Source organism: Glycine max, chromosome 3, assembly GCF_000004515.6.
Source record: "Glycine max cultivar Williams 82 chromosome 3, Glycine_max_v4.0, whole genome shotgun sequence".
Classification (NCBI taxonomy): Eukaryota; Viridiplantae; Streptophyta; class Magnoliopsida; order Fabales; family Fabaceae; genus Glycine; species Glycine max.
In genome coordinates this window covers 2731243-2756635 of record NC_016090.4, presented here as the reverse complement: position 1 = coordinate 2756635, position 25393 = coordinate 2731243, and the positions used below count along the sequence as shown (strand labels likewise).

The 25393-nt window shown below is 32.6% G+C and overlaps 3 protein-coding genes and 1 non-coding gene across 17 annotated transcripts; all 4 read right to left on the bottom strand.

Moving 5' to 3' along the window:
- Positions 1-652: 652 nt before the first annotated feature.
- On the bottom strand, positions 653-5496 carry LOC100781148 (uncharacterized). 12 transcript variants are annotated; one of them, XR_005890874.1, is made up of 9 exons: positions 5335-5496; positions 4613-4976; positions 3831-3991; positions 3641-3721; positions 3020-3095; positions 2841-2921; positions 1888-1992; positions 1511-1563; positions 863-995 (listed from the first exon to the last, which is right to left on the bottom strand). XR_005890874.1 is itself a non-coding variant. In XM_041014350.1 (8 exons), the coding sequence occupies exons 2-7, from the start codon at positions 4959-4961 to the stop codon at positions 1889-1891; spliced, it is 852 nt and encodes a 283-aa protein (XP_040870284.1). In that variant the 5' UTR covers positions 4962-4976; positions 5335-5496; the 3' UTR covers positions 863-995; position 1888. The 12 variants fall into 12 exon arrangements, 11 of the variants coding, with proteins under 11 accessions (XP_040870279.1, XP_040870282.1, XP_014628938.1 ...); XM_041014350.1 differs by lacking the exon at positions 1511-1563; XM_041014351.1 differs by lacking the exon at positions 1511-1563 and having other exon boundaries at positions 863-977.
- On the bottom strand, positions 1144-1371 carry MIR9758 (microRNA MIR9758). Its single transcript, NR_126809.3, has one exon. It is a non-coding gene; the product is annotated as a microRNA MIR9758 (primary transcript).
- Positions 5497-13881: 8385 nt separating the features above from the next.
- Positions 13882-18349, bottom strand: LOC100819811 (probable protein S-acyltransferase 14). 2 transcript variants are annotated; one of them, XR_413403.3, is made up of 8 exons: positions 17616-18152; positions 16960-17176; positions 16769-16860; positions 16295-16418; positions 16130-16215; positions 15754-15819; positions 14115-14325; positions 13882-13998 (listed from the first exon to the last, which is right to left on the bottom strand). XR_413403.3 is itself a non-coding variant. In XM_003521747.4 (7 exons), exons 1-7 carry the CDS (start codon positions 17823-17825, stop codon positions 14206-14208), a joined length of 915 nt encoding a protein of 304 aa, XP_003521795.1. In that variant the 5' UTR covers positions 17826-18349; the 3' UTR covers positions 13882-14205. The 2 variants fall into 2 exon arrangements, 1 of the variants encoding a protein (XP_003521795.1); XM_003521747.4 differs by having other exon boundaries at positions 13882-14325; positions 17616-18349.
- A 3196-nt stretch (positions 18350-21545) lies between these two features.
- Positions 21546-24016, bottom strand: LOC100817146 (zinc finger CCCH domain-containing protein 1). 2 transcript variants are annotated; one of them, XM_003521742.5, is made up of 4 exons: positions 23797-24016; positions 23218-23274; positions 22268-23100; positions 21546-21959 (listed from the first exon to the last, which is right to left on the bottom strand). In XM_003521742.5, exons 2-4 carry the CDS (start codon positions 23270-23272, stop codon positions 21855-21857), a joined length of 993 nt encoding a protein of 330 aa, XP_003521790.1. In that variant the 5' UTR covers positions 23273-23274; positions 23797-24016; the 3' UTR covers positions 21546-21854. The 2 variants fall into 2 exon arrangements, with proteins under 2 accessions (XP_003521790.1, NP_001304643.1); NM_001317714.1 differs by lacking the exon at positions 23797-24016 and having other exon boundaries at positions 21855-21959; positions 23218-23272.
- Positions 24017-25393: the final 1377 nt, after the last annotated feature.

The window sequence follows — 25393 nt, the reverse complement described above, 5'->3', positions numbered from 1 at the left end:
AATTTCATATGAAGAAATTTGAATTGCCTTATCAAAACAAAAAATTTAAAATTAAAGAAATTTGAATTGATTTATCCAAACAAAACATTTAAAAAATGAAGAAAATTAAAATCAAAGCAATTCAAATTCTAACCATTTCAAATTTTTTAAAATTTTGAAATTCTTGATCCAAACACAAGATTATTTTCAAGAAAAAAAAGTCTCAAATCATATATCAAAAGCATCTTCTCCTAAAACACAAGACCAAAAAGGATATGATGATCCATAAAATGTAGAAGAGTGAATTATATTTTTGAACTTTGTGAGTAAACTAATGTGTTTGAAAATTAGATCGTGTTTTTTTTTTATAAAGTTTAATATTAAAATTTTATCTATTTAAAATATAAAATTAAATTGCCTTATCCAACGTTTTCGAAAGGACCATTTTCATAAAAATTAAATAATTCTCTGATAGCTTGGATTCCGGGCTGCAAGGTCCCATAAATTAGACATGTTAAATAAAAATAAAAACCTTGACACAACGTTTTCGAAAGGACCATTTTCATGTCTACTGATACTAGTATTTAGACTTATTTTACATGGCATAGTTTACATGGTGACACAAAAGGCTACTAAGACATATGTGCAAATTAAAAACCAGGTAAACTCAAGATTTAAAATGGTTACAATTTATTATAGTACAATAGAAGTTTTATAGCCAAAGAAATCACAATGCTCTCAAGTCTTAATTGAGCAGCATAAGCCTAACCAAGACACCAAAGCACACCTCAATTCTGCATTTACAAACAGAATGGGAAGCAATCAACCACATAATCCTAATATTCACTCAATATTGATTCTAACAACTTTCTTTGTTCTGCCCCCGGAATTGGTTCCTGCCTCATAGTTCGATGGCAATCCTCTCGATATTCTTGCTGCCTCCAAATACTGAAGTGGCCAAATCTGGTTTCTGTTCTGTTGCTTGCCACTGCTAGAATCTGCAACGTTGTTGTGCTCTAAACTCGGACAATATTTAATTAAACATTTCCATGTTAAAAATCAGTTGATGAAACAATCGTTTTACATGTATATTTTGAAAGATTGACATACAAATTAAACAACCATGGGATGTGTTGTCTGTGATCAATAAATAGACAACTCTAATAAGCACACCCTATTTACAGATCATATGTTTAGTCATACAAGTTTATTAGCATACTCACGTATTGCAGTGTCCGGAAGCTCCTCGCTAAGCAAAGGTATGGAAAAGGGTAATTGTATGTAGCCTTATCCGTATCCTTGCCTCGATACTGGGGTATGCTAGTATGGGTACGCTAGTATACTACTAAACTTGCATGACTAAACATATGATCTGTAAATAGGGTGTGCTTAGTAGCATAATGTGGGGAAGAAATAGAACTAGATTAATAAAACATAAAGCACAGAACTTGTTAACATTAGTATGCACCAACACGACTTTGATTGCTCAAATGCTGTAGCCTGGTTATAAAACATGCTATGCCATTATCACCTTTTCACACTTAGATTGTAATGTCAGTACTAGCCACTCTCAACCTACACAGTCTGATGCCAAAGAATTGAACATTTAAGTACAATATTTCTATATGGCACACAAGTAGCAATATATATCTGAGAAATACCAAGGGATTTAGCTTAATTGATTGAGCAAGGTGTATGAGTTGTAAACTCCCGGTATTTGTCTTTGATTGGAATGAATCAAAATATGTATGAGAAATACTCAAAAGATGAATGGTTATGAGAACAGTCCATCTATGTTTGGCTCAAAAAGGGATGTTGCAAACGAAAAATGTTTAACTATGCTATAAAATCAACACTAAATATTGGCAAAGAAGAGGGATGTGTAGATCCCCTATGTGGAGGGAGAACCTTAGTAAGGTTGTTGGTTTGCTGCCATGTGACCTAGAGAAGTCCTTAGTTCAAATATAGGAAACATCCTCTCTACTTGTGGATAAGGCTGTGTACATCTACCTTCTTCAGACCCCACCAAGTGTGAGAGCCACATGCATTGGCAAACCTTTTACCAGTTGTAGGATAGATCACATAAAATTGTGCCAAAACAATTCAAAACAAAGATGGAAAATTTTTCTTTGCCAAAACATTATACTTATAACTATCCTGCAGCACAGATTTCTCTACCCATGCAGACGATATGAAATACTTTATCCAATTAACTTAAGAAGAGACAAATCAATCAAACCATTATTCAATTATTCATTGACCTTGTGCAAGCTTTGTTATTTTCTGATGGAGCAAACCATTGCATAAATACAATTATTTATTAAATTTTGAAAATTGACATTGAAACATTTCATCTGTGAACAGGAAGATGGCAATAAAAAATTCACTCAGAACGTTTTAAAATGCCGTTTACTAGTTTTCCTTTTATAGAAAAGCATAGCGTAACATCTATATAATCAATTGTAAGAGCTCATCAAACCAATATCCCCTCTGCATTGACTGAAAAATGGCAATGCAAATTAAGTTCAAGTTATTTTGCATCATGATTTCAGCCTCAGATTATCATATCAATATCAAATATCAATACAACAACAACAATAAAGCCTTATTCCACTATGTCAAGTCAACTACACGGATCACACGACGTCATTCGGCACGGTTAGAAACCAAAGTTTCATAAATATTGAGCATATAACAATACAAAAATCATAATCTTCCCATGTTAGCAAACAAGATGTTTGTCAAGAAACTTCTGAAGTTGAACTAGCACTTTCAAAAAAACAGAAGAAGTTTGAGACAAAAAGAAACTATATTGAGCACAGGTTAGGCAGGATACTTGTTGGAAAAATATGAAAGCTTACCCTCCTTCATATGCACATCATATCCTGGCAATTCTGCCATATTATTTCCTTTCCATGCTTCTTCAAATCCTGCAAGCTCATCTGAAATATTAAAAAATACATCAATATTGAATAGAAAAAAAATTATACCTCTCTAGATACTGTCAAACTAATAATCAGATAAACCAGCATGAACAAACCTTCATTAAGATTGTGGAGTGTCTGTGTGATATCAACCTTACCATCTGAGTCAAGCTTCCTCAAAACTGAATGACCCTACATTTATGGTAAACAAGCTTAATTTCTATTTTAAAAATAAATTCTACATTTCCTTTCATGTTAACACAGAAGTTAGCATGGTCAGCCCAAGGGTAAAGCAACTAAAGCCTATTCTTTGGGCTTTAGGTCTGCCAACAAAAAAATGTGTTATTGGTTTTTATAAAGTACAAAAGGTCACATATGTTGACAAAAATATAACGTGTGTTAGAAAAAGGCCCAACATATAGCTCTTTCTTTTAAAGTAAACAATTTTCCCTTTAAATTTATTTTTGGCCCATCTCACCATTGGGCCGGCCCTGGAAGTTAGACAGCAGGACAAAAATCTGACCATAATAACATTCTCTTTTTTGATAGGAGGTTTTTTTTTATTCTTAATTCAAGAAGAAAAAAAGCCAATATCAAACAACTATGAGTCAACAAGTTTGCTGCAAGTATAATATGTTTAATGACTCTTTTTTGTCTACCTTAATTAACACTTAACATTAGTTACAGCATAAAACAGAGGTGCATTATTATTTCTTAGATCAATCAGATATACACACCTTGTCATGGATTCCTCTGGTGATTCTATGTGTAGCCTGGCCTGTTGTTGTGTCACCTTCTTTGTTTTCCTCCATTAACTCCTGATTCACAAAGATAGAATTAGAGCAAATACTAGTACTACTAATAATAATAACAACACATTGTAACCATAATCCCAAGAACAGTTAACAGTAAAAGGAAGTTTCATACCCCATTAGCCCCCATCTTTCTGGTTCTAGTAGATGTATAGTATGCACCATCTATTCCGCCATATGTTACTCTGCTGGTCTGAAAAGAAAACTTGCGAGCTTTCAAGGGTTCCACCATGTAATGGTCATTCTTGTAAGTTATATCACTGTTCTTCCTCTCTGCTAGCAATCACACAAAGCAATACTTATATAAGTAAAGCAAATAAAAAAAGTTAATCAAAATACCTAATAATACAACAACAGCAAACCTTATCTCACCAAGTAAAATTTACTACATGAATTACACTATTATTTGACTCAGTTAAAAGGACAAATTTTTAAATTTTCGAATTTTACATTGACTTTAAGAGTCTAACATAACCCTCCTTCCTCCTTTACCTTTGTTGAAAACTGGCCATGAATCCACAAACAAGTTAATGGAATTTCAAAAAGCGGCTTTGACTGCAATTTCAGCAATAACATCAAGGTCAAGGTTTCAGGATTATTTGTAACCACAAGCAACCACAATTGTTTCTTTTTTTTTTTTTGTCGACAAATGTTAATTGTTAGCTTTTGTGTTAGAATATCAGTGGGAGGGATTCAAATCCACAACCTCTTCCTTCCCCTTCTCTCTTCAACCACCAAGTTAACCTTATAACTTCTACACAACCACAATTGTGGCCACATCAACAAAATTTGTCGGCAATTTTCTAACAAAAACATGGCCATAACCGCAATTTAAAACCTCAGAAAAACCTAACAATAATAGAACAATATAAAACATGAACAGAAAGAGAACATTACCATCAACATCATCATCTGGATGCTCAACCGATGGTTCCGTGGTCGATTTAGATTTTTTCTTATCAAAATCTTTGTCTCCAATTTCAGGGCCATTATCACCCCCCTCATCATCAGAGTCTAATTCTTCTATAACTATTCCTTTTTCTCTATTTGTCTTCTGCATTGCTCTTGATGCAGAACTTGGACCAAACAAGCTATCAAATGGATCAGTGAAAAAGGGATCATCAAATGGGTCCCTGTCTCCAAAAAGACTTGGCATCATACTTCTATGAAATCCAAAGCCCCCAAAATCTCCAAATCCTCTTGGTTCAAAAATGTTATTATCTCGAACTTCTCTACCCTTCTGCATCTTCTTTATCTAAATCTTCACAAAAAGAAGAATCCAAAACAAAACAAAAAAATCACATAAATTTCAATAAAAAGTTCATTCAATAATTTGGGCCATAACATTAAACTAAAACATATAATACTATTCAATGACCATAACTCCTAAACAAGTTTTAAGAAACAAGAATTCAGAAAAATTATCACAACATATTTGCATATCTCATAATTTATCTTCATGGAATTGTTGTCACGTCTAGACTAGAGAAATGTGGCTCAATAAAGAATAAATAAAAGGGATATCAACGCTTCAAGTTATAGTGAAAAGTAGAACAATTTGAAATGCAATTGATTTGAACGCACAAAAAGAATAATAATACATTATACGATGAGGTTACCTGAGGAATATGATGAGAATTGAATTGAATTGAATCGAGGGAGAGAAGAAGGCAGAACAAAACAACGTCCTAGGAATTGAAACTATGTAAAAAGGGACCAATTTATATGGTAGAGACACGACACGGAGGGAAGGACACGTGGATTTTAATTTACGTTAGATTTACGTAAACTAGAACCTTCTGGCGCCCTCTCTGTTTCTCTTCATGGATTCAATTTTTAAATACCTTTATCATGAGGCACACATTTTTTAGATTATCAAATTCACCAAATTGGGATAACTTGAAAAAAATCGTGAATTATTTGAGAATTTTTAGGAAGGTTTTCTAATTAAAATAATAATAATAATAATAATAATAATAATAATAATAATAATGTAAATTTTTATAGTAAAGTTTATAAGATCTTAAAATTTCTTATAAATTGTCAATTTTGGGAAGATTTTATCATGAACTAATTTTAGGAAATTGTTTTTTAAAGGTTAAAAAAAATAATGTAATTTAACGTTTTTTTTTTTCATTTTTATCCCTGTAAATTTTTTTTTTGTTTTACTTATTATAAAATGTGTTTGTTTTAATTTTTGTTTCTAAAATATTTTAGATAACACTTTGAATGGTAAAAGAAAAATATTTTAAACAATGAAAAAAAAATGTCATCTAATATAAAAAATAAAACAATCATATTTTATAAGCACCAAAACAAAATAAAAAATTTGTAAGGTTGAAAATGAAAAAAAATATTAAATTACAACAATAAAAATGTATTTAAGTCTTCTTTTTAACTTATGAACTTAATTAAAAAAAATAAATGAAGAATAATCTATTTAAAAGTTTTCAAATAGTCTAGAACTAACTGATTAATTTTATAAAATAATCTAGATAGGGTAGGACAGATTAGGGATCGGCGAAACATAAAGGAAAATTTCGATGTGACTGTGAAGTAAATATTTAGATGAGTCGTATGTACATACTGTTTATGATTATACTATTTTTTAATATTAATTTATATGCTCTTCAAAAAAATATATATACTAATCTTGTGACAAAAACCGCTAAAAATGACCAGAAAATAACTGTCAGTAGTTCAATATAATTCCATGCCAGTATTTTGTTTCAAATCAAACTCATTTTGGTAAGTAGTTTATAAAAAAGCACCGCATTAATCAATCAACCACTAAAAGAGCGAATTCTTGAGTTCATTCTTTTTTAAATTTGAATTCTCAAACTTAAAAAGAAAAATAAAGACCTTTGTATTTTCAGCGGCTAAGTCTGCATTAAGTCAGATAAAATTTAAATTAGCAAACACTAAGCTAAAATTAAATTAAATAAAATTCTTTTAACGATTTAATTTATACACATGGGGCCCGTTCATAATGATGTCTCACACTTTCCTTATCGTGTATAAGTTTCTGAATTGATATACAATAGGATCCATAAAAGTAATATTTATTTTGTTTCAATACAAATTAATCCCTCCAAGTATTAAATGCTCCCAAATTTACCATACCAAGTTATCTACTTGTAAACATTAACAACTTCATTTTTCAAAAGACTAACTTGCATAGAAAACCTTTTAAGAATCAAATACTGTCAGTTAAAAAAAATATTTCAATCAAGCTTTTGAAAATAATAGCACTACTATTGGAAGAATGGAGAAGCTGCTAGCAACTTTACATTTAAGATTTTTCTCCGTCCACCTAGAAAGAAACATGTAAAAACTACTAGTAGCTAATTGGATTACACCACCATGATTTTTTGGTGCATCACCATTTGTTTGCCTATAAAAGGCCACAATCATGTAACATTTGGAGTATGAGTGAAATCAATTTTAGTTTGTGAAATTCAAGTTTTTTCCTCCCTTGTGTGTGAGTGAATTTGTATAAAATTTATTTGCTCTTTCATGTTATCTTCGGTTGTGTAAGTGGGTGTGCTTGTGAGTTTAATTTTATGTCCAATTGTCACCAATTGGTATAAGAGCTAGAAAGCTTTGGTAGTAGTGAAATAAAAAAAAAATAGTGAGTGTGTAAGGAACAAGAGTGTTCTCACTTTGTGTTAAAAAATAAAGAGTTGATACACTTGAGAAACAGATGACTACCTATTATAACATTGTTTGGTATGGTCCTAAACTAGATAGGAAATTAGATTTTTACTATTGGGTGGCTTTGATGAGAACACATTTGAGAGTTCAAAATCTTTGGAGTTTTGTTGAGATGAGACTTGTTGAAGGAACTGATGATACCACTCGGAGAACAGACTAGTTGGCGTTGTCGCAAATTCAACAATGAGTAGATTTTTCAATTTTTGAAAAAATCGTGAATGCCAAAACAACAAAAGAAGCATGGGATATCTTGAAGTTGTCTTACAAGGGAGTAGAAAAGGTTTAGAAGTCGAAGTTGCAATCTCTACGAAGAGAAGAATATGAAAGGTACGAAATATTCGACTCTAAATTTGTAGAACAATATTTTTCATGTATTACAGATATTGTCAATAAGATGAGGGTGTACGAAGAGGACATCCTAGACAACAAGGTGGTAGATAAAATTCTACGCACCATGCCAATGAAGTACGATCATGTGGTGACTATGATAATCGATTCCCACAAATACTGTGACTGTAGCAAAGTTGCAGGGTAGTATCGAAAGCCACGTGAGTAGAATTTTGGATAAGACAAGAAAAGTAAGTGAAGATGCATTGAAGAGTCAAGTGAATGTAGCTGAATCCAATCAAGGAGTAGAAGCCAAAGGCTAAGTAAATTTTAACAATGGAGCTTCTAACGAAGGAAGAGTTGCATGTAATTTTTTTGGTACAGTAAACCAAGGACAAGATCAAGGAAACAATTACCAAGGTTAGGCGAATTTTAATTGCTTCAACAACGGAATGTTTGGGCATAGCGTTGCAGACTATAGACTCAAACAACAAGCAAACATTATAGAAAGCCAAAATCCGAGTGAGAATTCTAATGCCCAACAAAGTTTATTTTTTAGGTAATAATAATTTTCATGAGGATGAAAATATCTTGTATTTAGACACTGGTTGTAGTAATCATGTGTGGGAAGGAGTTATTTTCTTCTTTAGACGAAATGGTAAAATCTATCGTCAAATTTGGAAACAATGCAAACATTCTTATTTTGGGAAAAGGCCAAATCACGATCACGTTGGAGGATGGTTCAAAAAATTTCATCTCTGATGTTTTCTATGCTCCTGATCCATCATAACTTATTAAGTATGGGACAACTATCAAAGAAAGGTTTTAACATGAAGATTCATGAGGGCTACTGCATGTTGATTGATAAAAATGGAAGATTCGTCGCCAAGGTAAAGATGACTCCTAACCACCTATTCCCTTTAAAAATTCATCATGAAAAGCTTTCTTGCTTAAGTTCATTTGTTCCAAATGATGATTGGTTATGGCATATGTGCTTTGGCAATTTTCACTTTTCCGAATTAAATTATCTATCAAGAAAAGAACTTGTTTCTAGTTTCCTGTTGTGAATGTTCCTAACGGAGTGTACGAGACATGTGAAATTGGAAAGAAGCATAGAGATTCATTTTCAACCGGAAAATCTTGGAGGGCAAGAAAGCTGCTTGAGATAATTCACTCATATTTGTGCTTAGTTGAGATTCCAACACCTGGAGGTAGCAGGTACTTTATCACTTTCATCGATGACTTTAGTAGAAAGACATGGGTATATTTCTTGAAGTAGAAATCAGAAGCTTGTGATGCTTTCAAGACGTTTAAGGCATTCGTAGAGAAGCAAAATGGGTGCAAAATCAAAGTACTCTAAACTGACAGAGGACAAGAATATCTCGCCTACAAAACTTTCTTTCAACAGCATGGAATTCAACATCAATTAACAACAAGATACATGCCTCAACAGAATGGAGTAGCTTAAAGGAAGAATAGAATAATCATGGATATGGTGAGGTGCATATTGAAGGCCAAGAAAATGCCTAAACCATTGTCTACATTTTGAATAGGTGCCCAACTAAAACTGTTCGTGACAAGACATTAGAAGAAACCTGGAGTGGAAGGTGACCATCAATCAGACATCTTAAAGTTTTTGGGTGCATAGCATATGTACATGTTTTAGATCAGCTCAGGAAGAAATTGGACGATAAAGGAGAAAAATGTATTTTCACTGGCTACAACACTAAGTCAAAAGCCTTCAAGCTTTATAATCCAGAGACAATGGCGGTGATTATCAACAGAGATGTGACGTTTGACAAGAAAGGCATGTGGGATCGGTCTTCAAAGTCTCAACAGGAGCAAATGGTGATCGTTGACAACAATGAAGAAAATGATGAATGGCTGCTAGATCCAACACCTGATAAGCCAAAATCATCTAGGAGGCTATGGAGGAATCCTTAACCCCCAAGTAGATTGCAAGATTGTGTCATGTTAATGACAAACATCCATCTTATGAAGAGATTATCAATTTTGCTTTATTTGCAAACTGTAATCCATTTACTTTTGAAGAAACCTCAAGTGACAAGAATTGGAGAAAGGTGATGGATGATGAGATTCATGCTATTGAGAAGAATGACATGTGAGAGTTGACGGACTTGCCAACAAACAAAAGGCCAATTGGAGTAAAGTGGGTGTACAAGACTAAGTACAATCCTAAAGGAGAAATTGATCGCTTCAAAGAAAGTTGGTTGTGAAAGGTTATAAACAAACACCAGGTATGAATTACTTTGAAGTATTTGCTCTGGTTGCAAGGTTAAACATTATTCACATGATCATTTCTCCTTCGGCTCAAAATAGTTGGAAGATATATCAAATGGATGTAAAATCTACATTTTTAAATGGTGTTCTAGAAGAAGAAGTATACATTGAGTAACCTGCAGGATATGTTGTTGAAGGAAAGGAAGACAAATTCTACAGGTTAAAGAAGGCTCTGTATGGGTTGAAGCAGGCACCAAGAGCATGGTATAAGAAGATCAATTCCTGGTTTGTTCATAATGGCTTTGAAAGATGTCCTTATAAGCACACATTATATGTCAAATCTATTGATCCTGGAGATATTCTCATTATGTGTCTTTATGCTGATGATCTAATCTTCATTGGCAACAATTCAAAGTTGATTGTAGAATTTAGGGAGGTTATGATAAGCTGTTTCGAGATGACAAATTTAGGCTTGATGTCCTATTTTCTTGACATTGAGGTCAATTGGCGAGATGATGGGATTTTCATCTCCCAGAGGAAGTATGCACATGATATTCTAAAGAAATTCAAGATGGAGAATTCAAAGTTTGTTTCCACACCAGTTGAAGAAAAGCTGAAGCTGATAAGAGATGTTGAAGGAAAAAGGGTGGATGCAACTCTATATAAGAGTTTGATTGGAAGTCCGAGATATTTGGTTGCAACAAGACCAAATATTATCTTTGGAGTCAATTTGCTTAGCATATTCATGGAGGAGCCACTCATTAGTCATCTGCAAGAAGCTAAGAGAGTTCTTAGATATATCAAAGGTACTCTGACTGATGGAATTTTTTATGCTAAGAACAATCATGGTTGGATATATAGACAGTGATTGGGCAAGAGATGTGGAGATAAGAAAAAGCACGTCAGGATACGTATTTCATCTGGGTTCAAATGTAGTGTCATGGTTCTCAAAGAAAAAATCATTAGTTGCACTTTCAACGGCGGAAGCATAATATATTGCAGCAACTAGTTGTGCCACACAAGCAGTATGACTTAGAGGAATTTTAGAAGAGATGCATCATAACCAGAATGCTCCTATAAAAATATTTTGTAACAATAAGTTGGCGATTGCATTGAGCAAAAATACGGTCTTTCACATGAGATCTAAGCACATCGATATTTGATTTCACAAGATAGGAGAGCTAATAATAAATAAAGAAGTTGACATTAATTATTGCTCGACTGAGGAGCAAGTAACAAATATTTTTACGAAGCTTTTGAAGACCAAGTTATTTTACAAGCTAAAGAAAATGCTTGGAATGATACAAGCTTGATTTAAGGGAGGCTTTTAAATCAAGCTTTTAAAAATAATAGCACCACTATTGGAAGAGTGGAGAAGCAGCTAGCAATTTCACTTTCAAGATTTTTTTTCACCCGCCTAGAAAGAAACATGTAGAAACTACTAATAGCTAATTGAATTGTGCTGTCATTATTTTTTGTTGCACCGCCATTTGCTTGCCTATAAAAGGCCACAATCATGTAACATTTGGAGTATGAGTGAAATCAATTTTAGTTTGTGAAATTTAAATTTCTTCCTCTCTTGTGTGTGAGTGAGTTTGTGTAGAATTTATTTGCTCTCTCATTTTATCATCTTCTGCTACGTGAGTATCTATTTGTGAGTTTAATTTTGTATCTAATTGTCAACAAATACTAGTTTCAGAAAACAAATTGTGAATTAATCAAATGCAAGTCTATCTAGCTTCAAGAAAAGCATTAGGTTTAACTGTTGACCCTTCCGCCTCTGATTTGTGCATGGTACGCTCAATAGTTTCTCATGAACCAGAGTTGTTCCTTTATTAGTTTTTCATTCAATAAAAAAATTAACTTTCTAGTTAACACAATGAAACAAAATATTGGGAGATAAGTATTTTGTTTTTGAAAGTTACAAATGGTTAATGACAAATATTGGGAGATAAGTATTTTTTTTTTTTATTATTATATATATAAAAAAATATGTCCTTGACAAGAAAATGAAGGTGAAATTTTTTATACATAGACTACAACGAAATTTCAACTTATGACTTTGATTAAGTGAAAAATTTAATAAGAAGAATGAAACTCTACTTTTACTTTAGTCTTTAAAACTAATGAGGTAATCATTAAATTTATAAAAATCATTTACTTCCTTTTAGAAATTTGTTTGGTTTCACAAAGTATTTTTCACCGATAAACCATAATTTAAGTTATACTTTATGTGAGTTTTTGTGTTATTTCATATATTTTCATAGAAGAACTCACATTTAAACATTAGGTGTTACTTTGAAAAAAATATAATTGTTTAATTAAGTGAAAAAGTTGAAAAATACAAGATTTGATATTATTTTCACTTGATAACAGTCGTGATAATTGACCGCGACTATGGTTAGCTCCAAGAGGGTCATGTTTAACATCACCAGGGTCATGTTCAAATTGTAACATTCCAAAATGTCACAACTTCCAACAACAATCATGGTCAATGAGAACGCCCTCATCATTTCACAACATCTCAAATTTCAATACTAGGATTTCGATAACAGTCATGATGGATAGTAGTGAGCTTAATTAAGAAAATTATATTTAGATATTTAATTAAAGTAATTATCTTTAGAAATCTAAACATAATATTTATCTATAGTATACAATTAAAGTAATTATCTTTAAAGATCATATAAAATATCTATCTATAATGTGTTTAATTAAAGTAATTATTTTTAAAAATCATACCAGAATATTTATCTATAATATGTCTAATTAAAATAATTATTTTTAAAGATTAAATTAAAGTATCTATCTATAGTGTGCCTAATTAAAACAATTATCTTTGAAAATCAAATCAGAATATCTATAGTGTGCCTAATTAAAGAAATTATCTTTAGGAGTTTATAAATAAAAAGATGGAGTTTATACTTGAACAGGGGAAATTCATTATGCAGTTTGCATTTTTGAAATTAGAGTGATTTTTAAGTGTTTGTGAGACATGAGCAACATGAGGATGAATCACTTTAAGTGACTTTGAAAATTAATAATTAACTTGGGATAGGAATTTCTTAGAAACAAGATTGGGAGAAATTGATACTAATGAATCATAATTTCCCGTCACTTTAAATATCACTCAATTTTTTCATTTATCTTATTTTACTTATTTTCTTTTAAAATTAAAATCACAAAAGTAATTCAATCTCTTCTTAATTTACTCCAACTATTAAGTTCAATATCGTTTACTATTTGGGAACACAATTAGTCTCTGGTTCGATATTCTAACTTTTAATCCAGTTATTATTACGTAAAATAGTGTTATCCTTGTACAAACATATTTTACACATCACCCACACGATAAATGAGAAACTAATGAAAGAAAAGTTCCCAATAGCTCTTTTCCGAAACTATTATAAACAATAAAAATATTTTGATTGAATTTCATCAATTTTAGAACATCTACAATGGAAATTTCTTAAGTAAATTTAAGTTATTTTTATAGTTCCCACAATACTTTTTTGGTTTCCACAGTGTCATGTTATTGTAAGAAATTCATATATAATTTTATTCCAATGGTACAAAACTCTAGAAAACTTCGAGAAACTCACTTTTATATTTTTTTTTATTTTCACTTAATTATGATGTTATGTATCAGATAAATATTATTTTTTATTGCTAAGAAATAGTTTCTTGCAGAAAATACAAATCTTATTTTTAATAAACTCTTCCGCACATAGATTTGCTCCAATAGGGTTAAGAAACTCTTTAAGAAACCCCCATTGGAGATGCTCCAGTAACAAACTCATTGACATCTATAAAATTCACAAAGACTGGTCTCCAACTAGAGAATAAATTCCAGCACTAAAAATTGCTATTTCACTCAATTTGAATAAAAGGAAAGGTGAGAAAATTGCATTGCTTGACAAAAAACAGTTCCTATCATTATGGGAACATAAACACATTAGCCCCTCAAACCAGCATCACACCACCCTGCCCCCCATTGCTCCCTTCATTTCAACATGAAACAAGCACCTTTAGAAAACAATTTTAAAAAGAAAAGAAAAAAAAAGACATCATACTAGGTGTCATTGCAGATGAATTACGAGGGGCGACATTTACTTACACGCTACATTGTGTTAGAGAGTGAAGTAGAGGGTTGTGGAGAGTCTCCATGACTTTTGTTACATGATGTGGATATATATTAGCTTTTAGAACTATTGGGAATCGAAGTCAGGTTTTGAAGGATAGTCAAGACCTTGTAGAGCTGGCATCTTTCGTATATCTTCGTCTGAATAAGCAGGGATGAACCAGTACTTCTTGTCCATCCCAAAAACCTGATACCAAAGCAACATACCAAAGCAACATCAACCATAATGTAACCAAATACATTATTCAATAATAATACCAGAATAAGAGCACCCCAGCATCCAAATTATACATGGTACCCCAGAGACGAAGTTAAAAATATTACAACTCACATGGTCTATTAGCATATTTGTCATGAACCAACTATCCAAAAAAAAGGATTTGGATCCACTCCAATTATTAAGTGCATGTTTGGTTTCATGTTCAGTCATCCATTAAAATAACAACTAAAATAATTTTAGGTAAATGTTCTGATGTTTGGTACCATGTTGAAGAATTGATTCTGGATTTAAAATTGATGTTGATTTAAAGTAACTTTTGTATTAGATCAGAAATTTTATGTTGAGTTTTATTACTATCTTGCTTTTAGAATACAAACACTCAAACATAAATTGTTTCACTTACCAGAATCAATCTTGCTAACACTCACCCAAACACACTAAATAACAAGTTCCAGTCTTATTGGAAAGAGGCATACAATTTGTCATGTCCATCAAGGACTCACCACAATAGATTATAGGGTCCACTAGTTATTTTAGAAATGGAATGGATCTAACATGAAAGGTTTTATACTTTTATATCACTAACATGCCCCCTCACACAACAGCCTATTTGGGTTCAAGAAATTTATCTATAATAGTAGTACAAAGGTTCAAGAAATAAAAATAAATTACATGATGCAACAAACATTTTGAAGTGTCTTTACTTTCTTGGCAAGACTAGAGTTAAATTTTTCTGTTTATTTTCGCTGAAACCTAATAAGAGGAGTTGTTTCATCCAAATATCGTAAAAATGGCCATAATATCTAGTTTAAGTCACTGCTTAAAGCATTCTAGTAAGAGGTAGGCTAAAAATATGAATGAAATTTTGTTTACAACATTAATTTCAACTGGCTAGATTGTGACTAGCACATGGGGAAACATGGGTGGTAAATATGTTAAAACTAGTTCATGTTATGCTAGATAGAGATGCCACTGTCTTTCAATAACTCAAATGGCAAGATCATGTGTTGGATACTTTGAAGCTTAAACAGATGCCACTGTCTTTCAATAACTCAAATGGCAAGATCATGTGTTGGATACTTTGAAGCTTAAACGAGCTTTCAAATTATAAACCACTAACTGGCATCTTGAACAGTAATTGAGTGTACACAAATCAGTGTGTATGTGTCCAAGTATTATTTTCCAATGCATGCATGCTTAATCATTTGTCATAACTCTAAACTGAAGATCATGTCCCCTTATTCATCAGTGCTTAGATTGTTAATATAAATGGATTTTATTCTAGTGATGTTAACACCGTTTGTCAAAGAATTTTTATGTAGTCAGCATGAAACTCAACCAAAAAATAATCTAAAAAGAAAGTGACGTAAAAAAATAAAAGTCAGTCAATATAACCTGCTCAAAATTTTTTCGACGACCAAGGTCATAACGCCATTTTGGAGTAGTTTTCTTCTCATATGCCTGCTCACAAGGAACAAAATTTGATCAGACTTAACCTAAGCCATACCACAATGAAAGCATCATGTTGAAGAATACAATAATATTTTCATAGCACACTCATATACAAGTATTTACATCTGCACTAGAGGGTACAGTTTATGTATCATAAAATATTCATCAATCCATATACAACAAAATAGTGTCATTCAACTAGGAGCAGAACAATTTCTTTAGGTGTAAATTAAAAAGGTATTTAGGATCTACTTTCCCAAATCAAAGGAGCAAACAAGTATCACAATTTTCTCTAGCTTATTTTTATGCAGAAGTTTACCTCAATAGTGGTCGTATTAGCAGCCACCAAAGATATGTGCATGATGAGAAATCCTAAGACGCTCAGTGCAAAGGCCAGGTTTAAAACTGCACGGAATCCAAAACTGTTATAGAAATTTGCAGATGGAACCAACAGCTAGCCTAGAACCATGTTCTGAGACCCTACCGAAAGCAAGAAAAGTTGTAGCAAGAGAGCCAGGTGTTCCAGGAATTTCTCCATCACTAAAGAATGCTATGAAATGAGGCAGCAAGGATGCAGTCACTAGAGTCGTCTCAAGAAAAGTGTAGAACTGCACCAAGATTTAATCATATTAGAAAAGGTAAGGGATTCTGTATAGGCAGCAATAAATAAAACGAACAAATTTACAATTGAACCCAGCGATAATTTGGAATTTTTTCTCTTGATTTCACAGTTGGTTCAATTGGCAGCAATAATATAGTATGTGAATGTTTTTACTTTCTAACTTAAAAACAATTGAACCCAGTGAGTAATATAAAATAGGGTATATCACAAGATTATTAGCACAGCTCTATAGTGAGTCAGAGACATCAAATAAAATCATTGTAAGCCAGAAATAATACAATTCACACAACTAATAACTAGATAATAAAACAATAACTTCAGCTAAGGCGTCCATACCAAGAAAAGAAGGAAATATTTGTAATTTAGAGCCCCGACACAGTTGACTACCCACACACAATGGTGGTCCATCTTCAAAACACAGCGCCCACCTGGTATAAAGCCAAAAATAACATCAAATTTACTTACGATGACTTGATCTCAACGTGGCAATACACAAAATAGAAACTTCTGTGTGCGACAACACTCACAAACTGAACAATGATGGCATCGAGGCGGCTTGAGCTGATTGCACTTCCGACAGTACCGAACCCGTGGATTGGGATCAGACGGCAGATTACTAAACTCTGTCCCAACCAACGGATCAGCCTCTCCCCTTTCCTCATCAATTGTAGGCTTCCAGTTTGGAGGGACACTCCCCGGATCGGTAAAAACAACAGAAAAGTAACTCCACAACAGCATAACCAACTGTGAAATCAAGAGAAAAAATTCCAAATTACAATATCACTCCATTCACACACCAAAAAACCACACCTCATCAATCCATCACACCAACTATATAACTTCAAACAGCATTCCAGCATCCAGCATTAGGCACAAGTCAAAATGAATTTCCACATACACATTTCAAACTTCATGCTCAACTGCTTCTCAGAAAACTCACTCGTCAGTATCATCATTAAAACAACACACTCTTTCTCATCACATAACCAAATAAAGGATCATGATCCCGAACTATTAACTAACAACTATTTGCAGCTACTTTTAATTAAAAAGCTAAAGTCAAACAAATTGATAAACAAATTTCCTTCTTACACTGAATTTCCTATAAAAACAAATAAGAAAAACTCAAAAAACCTAAAAAGTCACAAAATTCAAGATAAAAAAAGAAACTCTAGAAGCTTACCAAGCTATGAAACAAGATCAACACTGCCAAGGCAACAAGAGAATCAAGTCCTCCAGCATACAAAGCAGGGCCATAATTGGTCAAAACAACAGCATAGTAAGTGGCACCAACAACGCCAAGAACCAACAGGATCATGATCGAGCCCAATCCACGCAGAGCAGTGCAGAACTTGAACACGTTCCACGCCATCGTAGCTCCAGATCTATGCATACTCAACAGACCCACCACGATTCAGCCCCAAAGCTCGTTACTTTTCCCTCCTTCAAGGTGACCCCACAAGCAAAACGAGACCCCAATGTTATGAAAAATCATCAATTTCCTCGAGGGAACAACATGGCTATGCTCCGACACGACAACCTCGGAGAGGGGAAAAGAAGTGTTTTTTTGCGACGTGAGGTTCGAGCTTGGTCGGCGGGTTCGTTGAATCTAGGGTTTATGGAGAAAAATTGGGTTGGAAAAGGGGGGTTTTGATTTGTGGGTGCAGCAGAAGAAGAAGAAAGAGGAAGAAGAAGAAGGAAGCTAAACACAGCACCGAGAGGGATGAAAATGTTGGTTTTATTTTTTTATCTTTTAAATTTTTTTTTTTTTTTTTTTTATGCATGCTTGCTTTGTTTTTTTTTTTCTTCTTCTAAAGGATAGTATTATTTTACTTTCTTTTTTAAAAAAATAATAATAAATATCTATTGCGTGATTTTGGCTAATAAGGTTGTAATAGTAGTAAGTGTTGGAAGGTTTTTTTTTGGATAAAATGTTGTTGGAAGGTTTTTTTTTGGATAAAATGTTGTTGGAGGTTTTTTAATAATTACTACTGTTATTAGTTTATTAGCTAATTAAAATATCGGTACATTACTTAACTGTGGTTGATTGATACCATTATTAGTGACTAATAAACAAATGGCTGATGGAATATTATATCTAACAGCTGCATTATTTTTGGTCAAATATCTAGAAGGAGAGAAATAGGACTTGACAGATTCATATTATCAGAGTGAATTCTTCCAAACAGAATGGAAAAGGATAGATATTGATTATTGGATGGTGGGTGGGCGTATAATTCATTTATGAATTATCGTTGGAGTAGTTAACAAGTCTTTCTTGTATTAAATTTGAAAATTGTGAATCAAATCTATATAACTGGTGAAAATAAAATAAAATAAAAAAGAATAGACACATCACATACTTAATTCATTTCACCAAAAACAAAAGTCACACACTTAATTCAAGCATAAATTACTTGCAATATTAAATTTTATATATAAAAAGGTAAATTATTCTTTAAATGCGAGCTAGTTTATGTAATATTATTAAGTATTATTTTTAGAAAATTAATAAAAACTTAGTTGGACTTAAACATTCATTTATTTAAAGAGATTGAATCCGCTAATTATTTTATCAAACTAAAAAGACTGATTTTCAAATTCGATTATATTATTTAAAATTTAAATATATTTTTAGTTTCTGCAATTTAGTATTTTTTTTATTTTTCGTTCATATAAAATTTTGTTTTTTTAAAAGCGTTATCAAAATTGTCTTGAAAACTAAAAACAAAACAAAAATAATTTACAATAACTAAAAATAAAAAAATAATTTTACAAGAAAGAAAAATAGAAACACTAAATGACAAAGACTAAAAATGTATTTAAACCTTAATTTATAGTTAATTTTGCATAAAAAAATATAAATCATTTCTTAAAATATTGAGTGTTTGGGTGTAAAAAACTTAATTGATCACTTGTTGAATTTGTTTATTATGTAAGTACTTATATATAAGTTGTTTTTTTGGTAAATTGCCACTCAATAGCTGTTGAGCATAGTTGAATGAGCATGAACAAATGTAGTAATACCATGAGAGACTCTACCTCGAAATGTAATAAGAATTCTAACATATTAACAAATTTTGGGAACAAGAGATTATAACTGATTGCGAGCGAAACTCTAAAATTTTATAATTGAGAGTGAGAATGACGGTTGTTATTCCCTAATCTCCACATCTCAACATGAAAAGTGGAAAGCCCTTGGATGCTTGGAAGTTTAACCTCAGAACAATGATAGGTTGATCTTGGTGTCCCCCAAAATACTTGTGAGAATGCTCGTGCTGATATTATAGGTGTAGTTTGGTGATTTTAAGGAGGCATTACATCTTGGTTAAGGATTAAGTTGTTTTAATGATTCATAATAAATTTGTACATTATAACCATTGCAAAGATGTTCTCTTTATTGCTATGGTGATATGCATGTCATCAATATATACCAATCACTTATCATGTTAAAACATATATACATCAAAACAATAGTATATAATTTTAGAGACTCATACCTTGAAGATTAAACTTTACTAAAGACTTATTCCAAAACACATACCATTCGCAACCCCGTAAAGATTCCCTAAACCTTAGATATGAAAGCTGAGCCACATCCTTCGTGACAAACAAACTCCCATATCTACCATCTACACTTCTTTAAGTTAAAGACGATATTAATTGAAGCAAAATGACCCTAGTATATTTTACAAAAAATGCTAATCTAGCTAGTTCATGTGTTACCCTATTAGAGGATCTATGAATAAAAGTAAGATTGTGAAAGTGTAAGTGTGAAGAAAGTTGTAGAGCAAAATAACTCCTGTTAGTGTTGCTTCTATCATTCCATTGATTTACCACCCGCAGTCAATCAGATTCAAAAAGAACATCAGAAAAGGACAACTGAGTTGCAGTTTCAATAGCTCATCTCAGAGGACAAGCTTCATTCCTCCAGATTGAAGATTGAATTTGATCGGATTTCTAGACTAATTCACAAATTCTCCCCCATAAACTCGAAATTGGAAGTCAAGCACGATCATTTTCATCCACATTCGTTCCTCTAGATTTCAGATTTAACATTACTGTGAGGATATTTTTACAAGCTGTCCAAGCAAGGTTCTGGCACTTCTGTAAAGTTTTGATCTTCCTGAGTGTCTTCCATAAATCTCCAGGGGTGTGGCTAGAGTAAGCTAAGAATTTACAATTAGCATCGACAGCTTGATGATATCCCGCTTTAACAGTAAACCATCTTTGGAGTGCTTCTAGATAAGGCAATCCTAGGAGGGAATATAACTAAGAGGGATATTTACCATCTACACTTTTAATATTGAAGCTTCATCAATATTTGACCCAACCTATGGAAGAAAAAGGCAAAACAAATAACATGAAAAGGCTTATAACAAAAGCCAAAACTTTCGATTGTAACAAGGATCCATCAATAAATTGAAGATAGGAGTCAAAAGGTTATGATTGTTTAACAAAACCTTTTCCAAACTTTTACATATTCCTCCACCAACAAATTATCATGAAAAACACTCATCCAATAAACCTTTTTGAATTTAAGCCTATTAATAGCAATAGTGTAAAATGTCCCTGAAATTTTTAAAATTTTCAAATCAAAATTAAATCAAACCATTTAAGATTCAAACTACATTTTTCTACAAGCTCGTTATATGCAAATTCCACAGGGTCATTTCACAACAAAGATAAAGACAAGCCTTCATAAAAATGAAAGCCAAGAGTCAAATCTTACTTCTTGCATGACATTCCGCTGGGCCAACATGTGTTCAAATTGTGAGGAAAAAGTTACACCCCGGATTATATAGTATCGGTTGCCAACAAATCGGTTCCATTCTGAAGGTGCAATGATCCAATTCTAAATTGAAAGATAGCATTGCAAATATCCTAACCAAAGGCCAATAAACAAATCAATGACTCAACTTGAAATGAATCCATATGTAAGTTAGATTCAGTGAAGCCGTCTAGTCCTTTCCTGTTATTCCTATAGAGAATCATAAAGTCATTTCATTCATCTAATCTGTCCACCAGGTTATGTCAACATATCGGCTAACAGGACCACATATCTGATTTAAATCTAGCTAACAATGACAATAATATAGTTCAACGATAAGAATTATGGAAGTAAAGGTCGCTGTATTCAAAATTAATTTGGTAACAAACTACTGCAAAAAGAACCATAGTATGCCCAACTGACATGCTATATACAAATGGGTAAATCCATAAATGTCTCTCACCATTAGATATTCTGGGATCTATATGTCAAAGAAATACAACAAAACGAATGAGACCTAATTCCACTGTGCAGACCTATGGTATGTTTTCAACTCATTACATAGCATCAAACTTAAACATGAAACTAAAATGAGGGAGAAAAGATAACTTCCTTGAAGTAAAGAGATCCATGTATCCTACAGAGACATTTTTATGATTTATCCTCGGCCATCTTCCTGCGTATCTCATGAGCAACATTAAAAATGCCAAGTGTTGGCTGGTTGCAGACAAAACACTTCTTATTCTTTGAATGATGCTGTAAATAAAACCAAACAGAAAGTTAGACATAATTAAATAGAATGGAATTACGTGTTACTACAGTAACAATGTCAGAAGTCTAAAGGAACACATCAAAGATAAAAAGAAAATATTCAATAGTATTCATTAATAAAATTTAACCAACCAGAGCAACTACTCAGTCATAGAACAACTGCAACCTAATATAATCAAACTAAAATGAGTAACATAAAATCTTAATTATAAATATTTAATCACATACTCAACACTAGATAACTTCTAACTATTACTAATTAAAACTTATTTGCAACAATTGTAAGTCTATACCTTCAATGCACAATGCTCGCAGAAGTAGTGCTTGCACTTGGTTACTACAGGATCCACAAAAGAGTTTCTACAAATGAAACAGGCAAATGGTAGCGAATCCTCATCATCTTCATCAGTCAAATTAGCACCCTCCTCCTCATCTGCATCCTCTCCTGCAGCCAATCTCATTTTCCTTTGTTTCTCAGCTTCTTCCCATTCCTTCTCCATCTGCCACCCAGACTTGTAATCCCCTCGATCATGCATAAACTTACATGAATCACCATATCCACAGTAACCAGTTTCCTTATAATCCTTACATATGTCAGGCTGATAATCAAACCTTGCTGAAACTCTAATATGAGCTGAAGCCCTAAGAGGACCATGTGACCCTCCAGCTTTTTCACTAGCAATTGTTTGCTCCCTACGAAAGCCAGCCTTGTAGTCTTTGTAACTGTTCATTCCCTTATATAATTTTTTATCCTCAGAGCTTGCACTTTTCCCTTTCAGACTCTCCTCTGCTTGCTTAAGAGCTCTTTCGCGGATGGCACGAGCATCTTTTGAAAACTCAGTCTCGGTCTCTAGAATTGCTGTTGCTTTGCTATCATGTTGAACTTGAATCTCTTTTGAAGACTCAAATTGAAAGACTGTTTTTCCAGATTCTTCACTTGGTTCAGCAGATGCAGAGCTTTTTGAAGAGCCGGTGGAAAAGTACAACTTATTGTCAGCCTTTAAGGTTTTCTTCTGAATATGCAACAGAGAAGTTTCATTGTTTGAGTCCTCCTCATTATCTTCAATTTCAATAGTTCGCTTCCTTAAATTCTTTTTATTAACCGGCTTTCTGAAAAAACTACACACTGAAAATAAACATATTACAAGTAACAAGCATTAATGCAGAGAACAAAAGCAAACATGATTGGACATTTGAGTCCAATGCAAAGGCAACAAATTATAGATAAAATAAGAAGACATACCTTGTTCAGTTTGCTGGTTTTCAGCAGATTTGGCAGGTTGATCAGAATCTTCCATAACTAGAATGATTTATACAGCAGCCATAGATAAACATCCAAATTAAAATAAGGAACAAGACTATATCATATTTATGAATCTATTATTGCAAATTGTATAAACCAATTTAAAACAATTATAGTTAGATAGAATTTAGTCAACAAAAAAGGCAACCAATCCTCTAAAAGACTGCATACCCAGCCATAGCCCATGTTGGTAAGGGCCAAAAGCACATATGACCAACAAAAGGAAAAATCTCATATGGCCAAAAAGCCAACAGGAATAAGATCTATCTGTTTCATCAAGACATGGATATAGTATGATTAACTTAATTGAGATCCAGTTTAGTGAAATCTAGGGAAGATATACATAGCCTTGCTCCCACATGCAGAGAGCCTGCTTTACTTCAATTTTATTCAACAAAATATACAGGAATATGATGCTAAATTCCTTTAAACATTAGCTAAATGATTCTTACAATTAACTTGAAAATCAGAATATTACATTCTAATTCTATTAATAATAGCGGTTTATAACCACATTACCTTTGATTTAGAGGTCTATTTATGTACAATTAATGCAATTAACCATAGTAGTCAATAGCCGCCGTAGTGGAGCGGAGATGCCCCTTTCCGCCGCGACGGAGACCTCGGTAGCGGCGCCGATTGAAGTAGCAGCCGTCGCCGACCTCCCTCTTCCACTTGAGTGTCGTGATTTTCACTTTAACAGTGACGGCTGAGCTAACAAAACATGGGTAGATGGATCGGGTCGTTAGGGTTTTAACCGTTTAGGTGTTTTTTTCCCTCTTTTCTAATCAATTGGGCCTTGGGCCAAGTCCACCATTTATCTGCTAGATATTTTTAGAGGGAAAGTACTATTTCTACCCCACCTTTTGCTAATCCACTCCCCTTTGAAATTTGTTTACCCAAAATACCCTCTTACCAGAAAACCTATTCTTGAAATTATTCACACTCACCTTTACGTGATTTGATTAGGATTATATTGAGACATCATTACAATTATTGATGTAAATATACATGTGTTTTCTCTCTGGGCAGTGTACTCAAAAGTTATCATATCCTTTGTCGTGCTGGGTTTATGCTCCAGGTCAACGTCTGGAATAATGTTAAGCTTCTGGATAAAGGTTATATTTGGTGTTTTGGTGATTTCTGATATAAGGAAATATGGTTGTTGTTTCTATCAGTGGCGGCGGACCTACGATGCCTTTAGGGGGTGCACTTGCACCCCTCATTTTTTAAAATTCATTAAATTTGTAAATAAAATCTTATATTTTTGTATTTTATTTTATTTATATTTATATAATTGAACTCACTGATTTTATTTTTTATAATTTGCCCCCACTGAGTTAGGGTCTTGGATCCGCTACTGGTTTCTATGCAGAGGAATCATGATATGGTGCTGGTATACCTTGCATATATATTAGCAATTCGGCCTTTTGAGCACGTGATTAGGAATGATGAAATAACAAATGTTGGTATAGATGCTGGGGAGCATAGTCTGATAATGGTTAATTGCAAGTGTTGTATTTGGCAGTGTAAATAAATGACATGAGGATTTGCAAAGTTTAAGTCTTTGAGATTTGGTACTTGTTATTGGCATTTTAATGAATGATATCTTTGGGTAGAGTTTTGATTGGGAAGTATTTTATACTCTTTTCAATAGCAACGTGTTGGATATTTCTTTTACAATAACTTGATTTGTAATTGGAGAGGAAGATGAATAAATGACAAATTATTACCTCACAAGGGGGTGATTGCGAGAAGTGTATTAAGAAAAAAGGGGAGTGGAAATAATAATTGTGTTTTACAATTATGACTTTTTAACTTGTTACCTAAATTCCTATGTGGTAAAATAAATCTGTAAACTATTAATATAATAAACTAAATAATTATAATAACACAAATTATAATAAACTAAATAGAGCATAATATATGATACAATAAATAAAAAATTATAGTACATAAAAATATATAATCAACTAAATAATAATAGTAATAAAAACTAAATTAAACATAATATATAATATAAGTAACTAAATAATAATAAAAATTCTAAATCAAACAATATATATATATATATAAATTCAGAATAGGTAAAAAAAAAGACTAAAATATCTGTCAT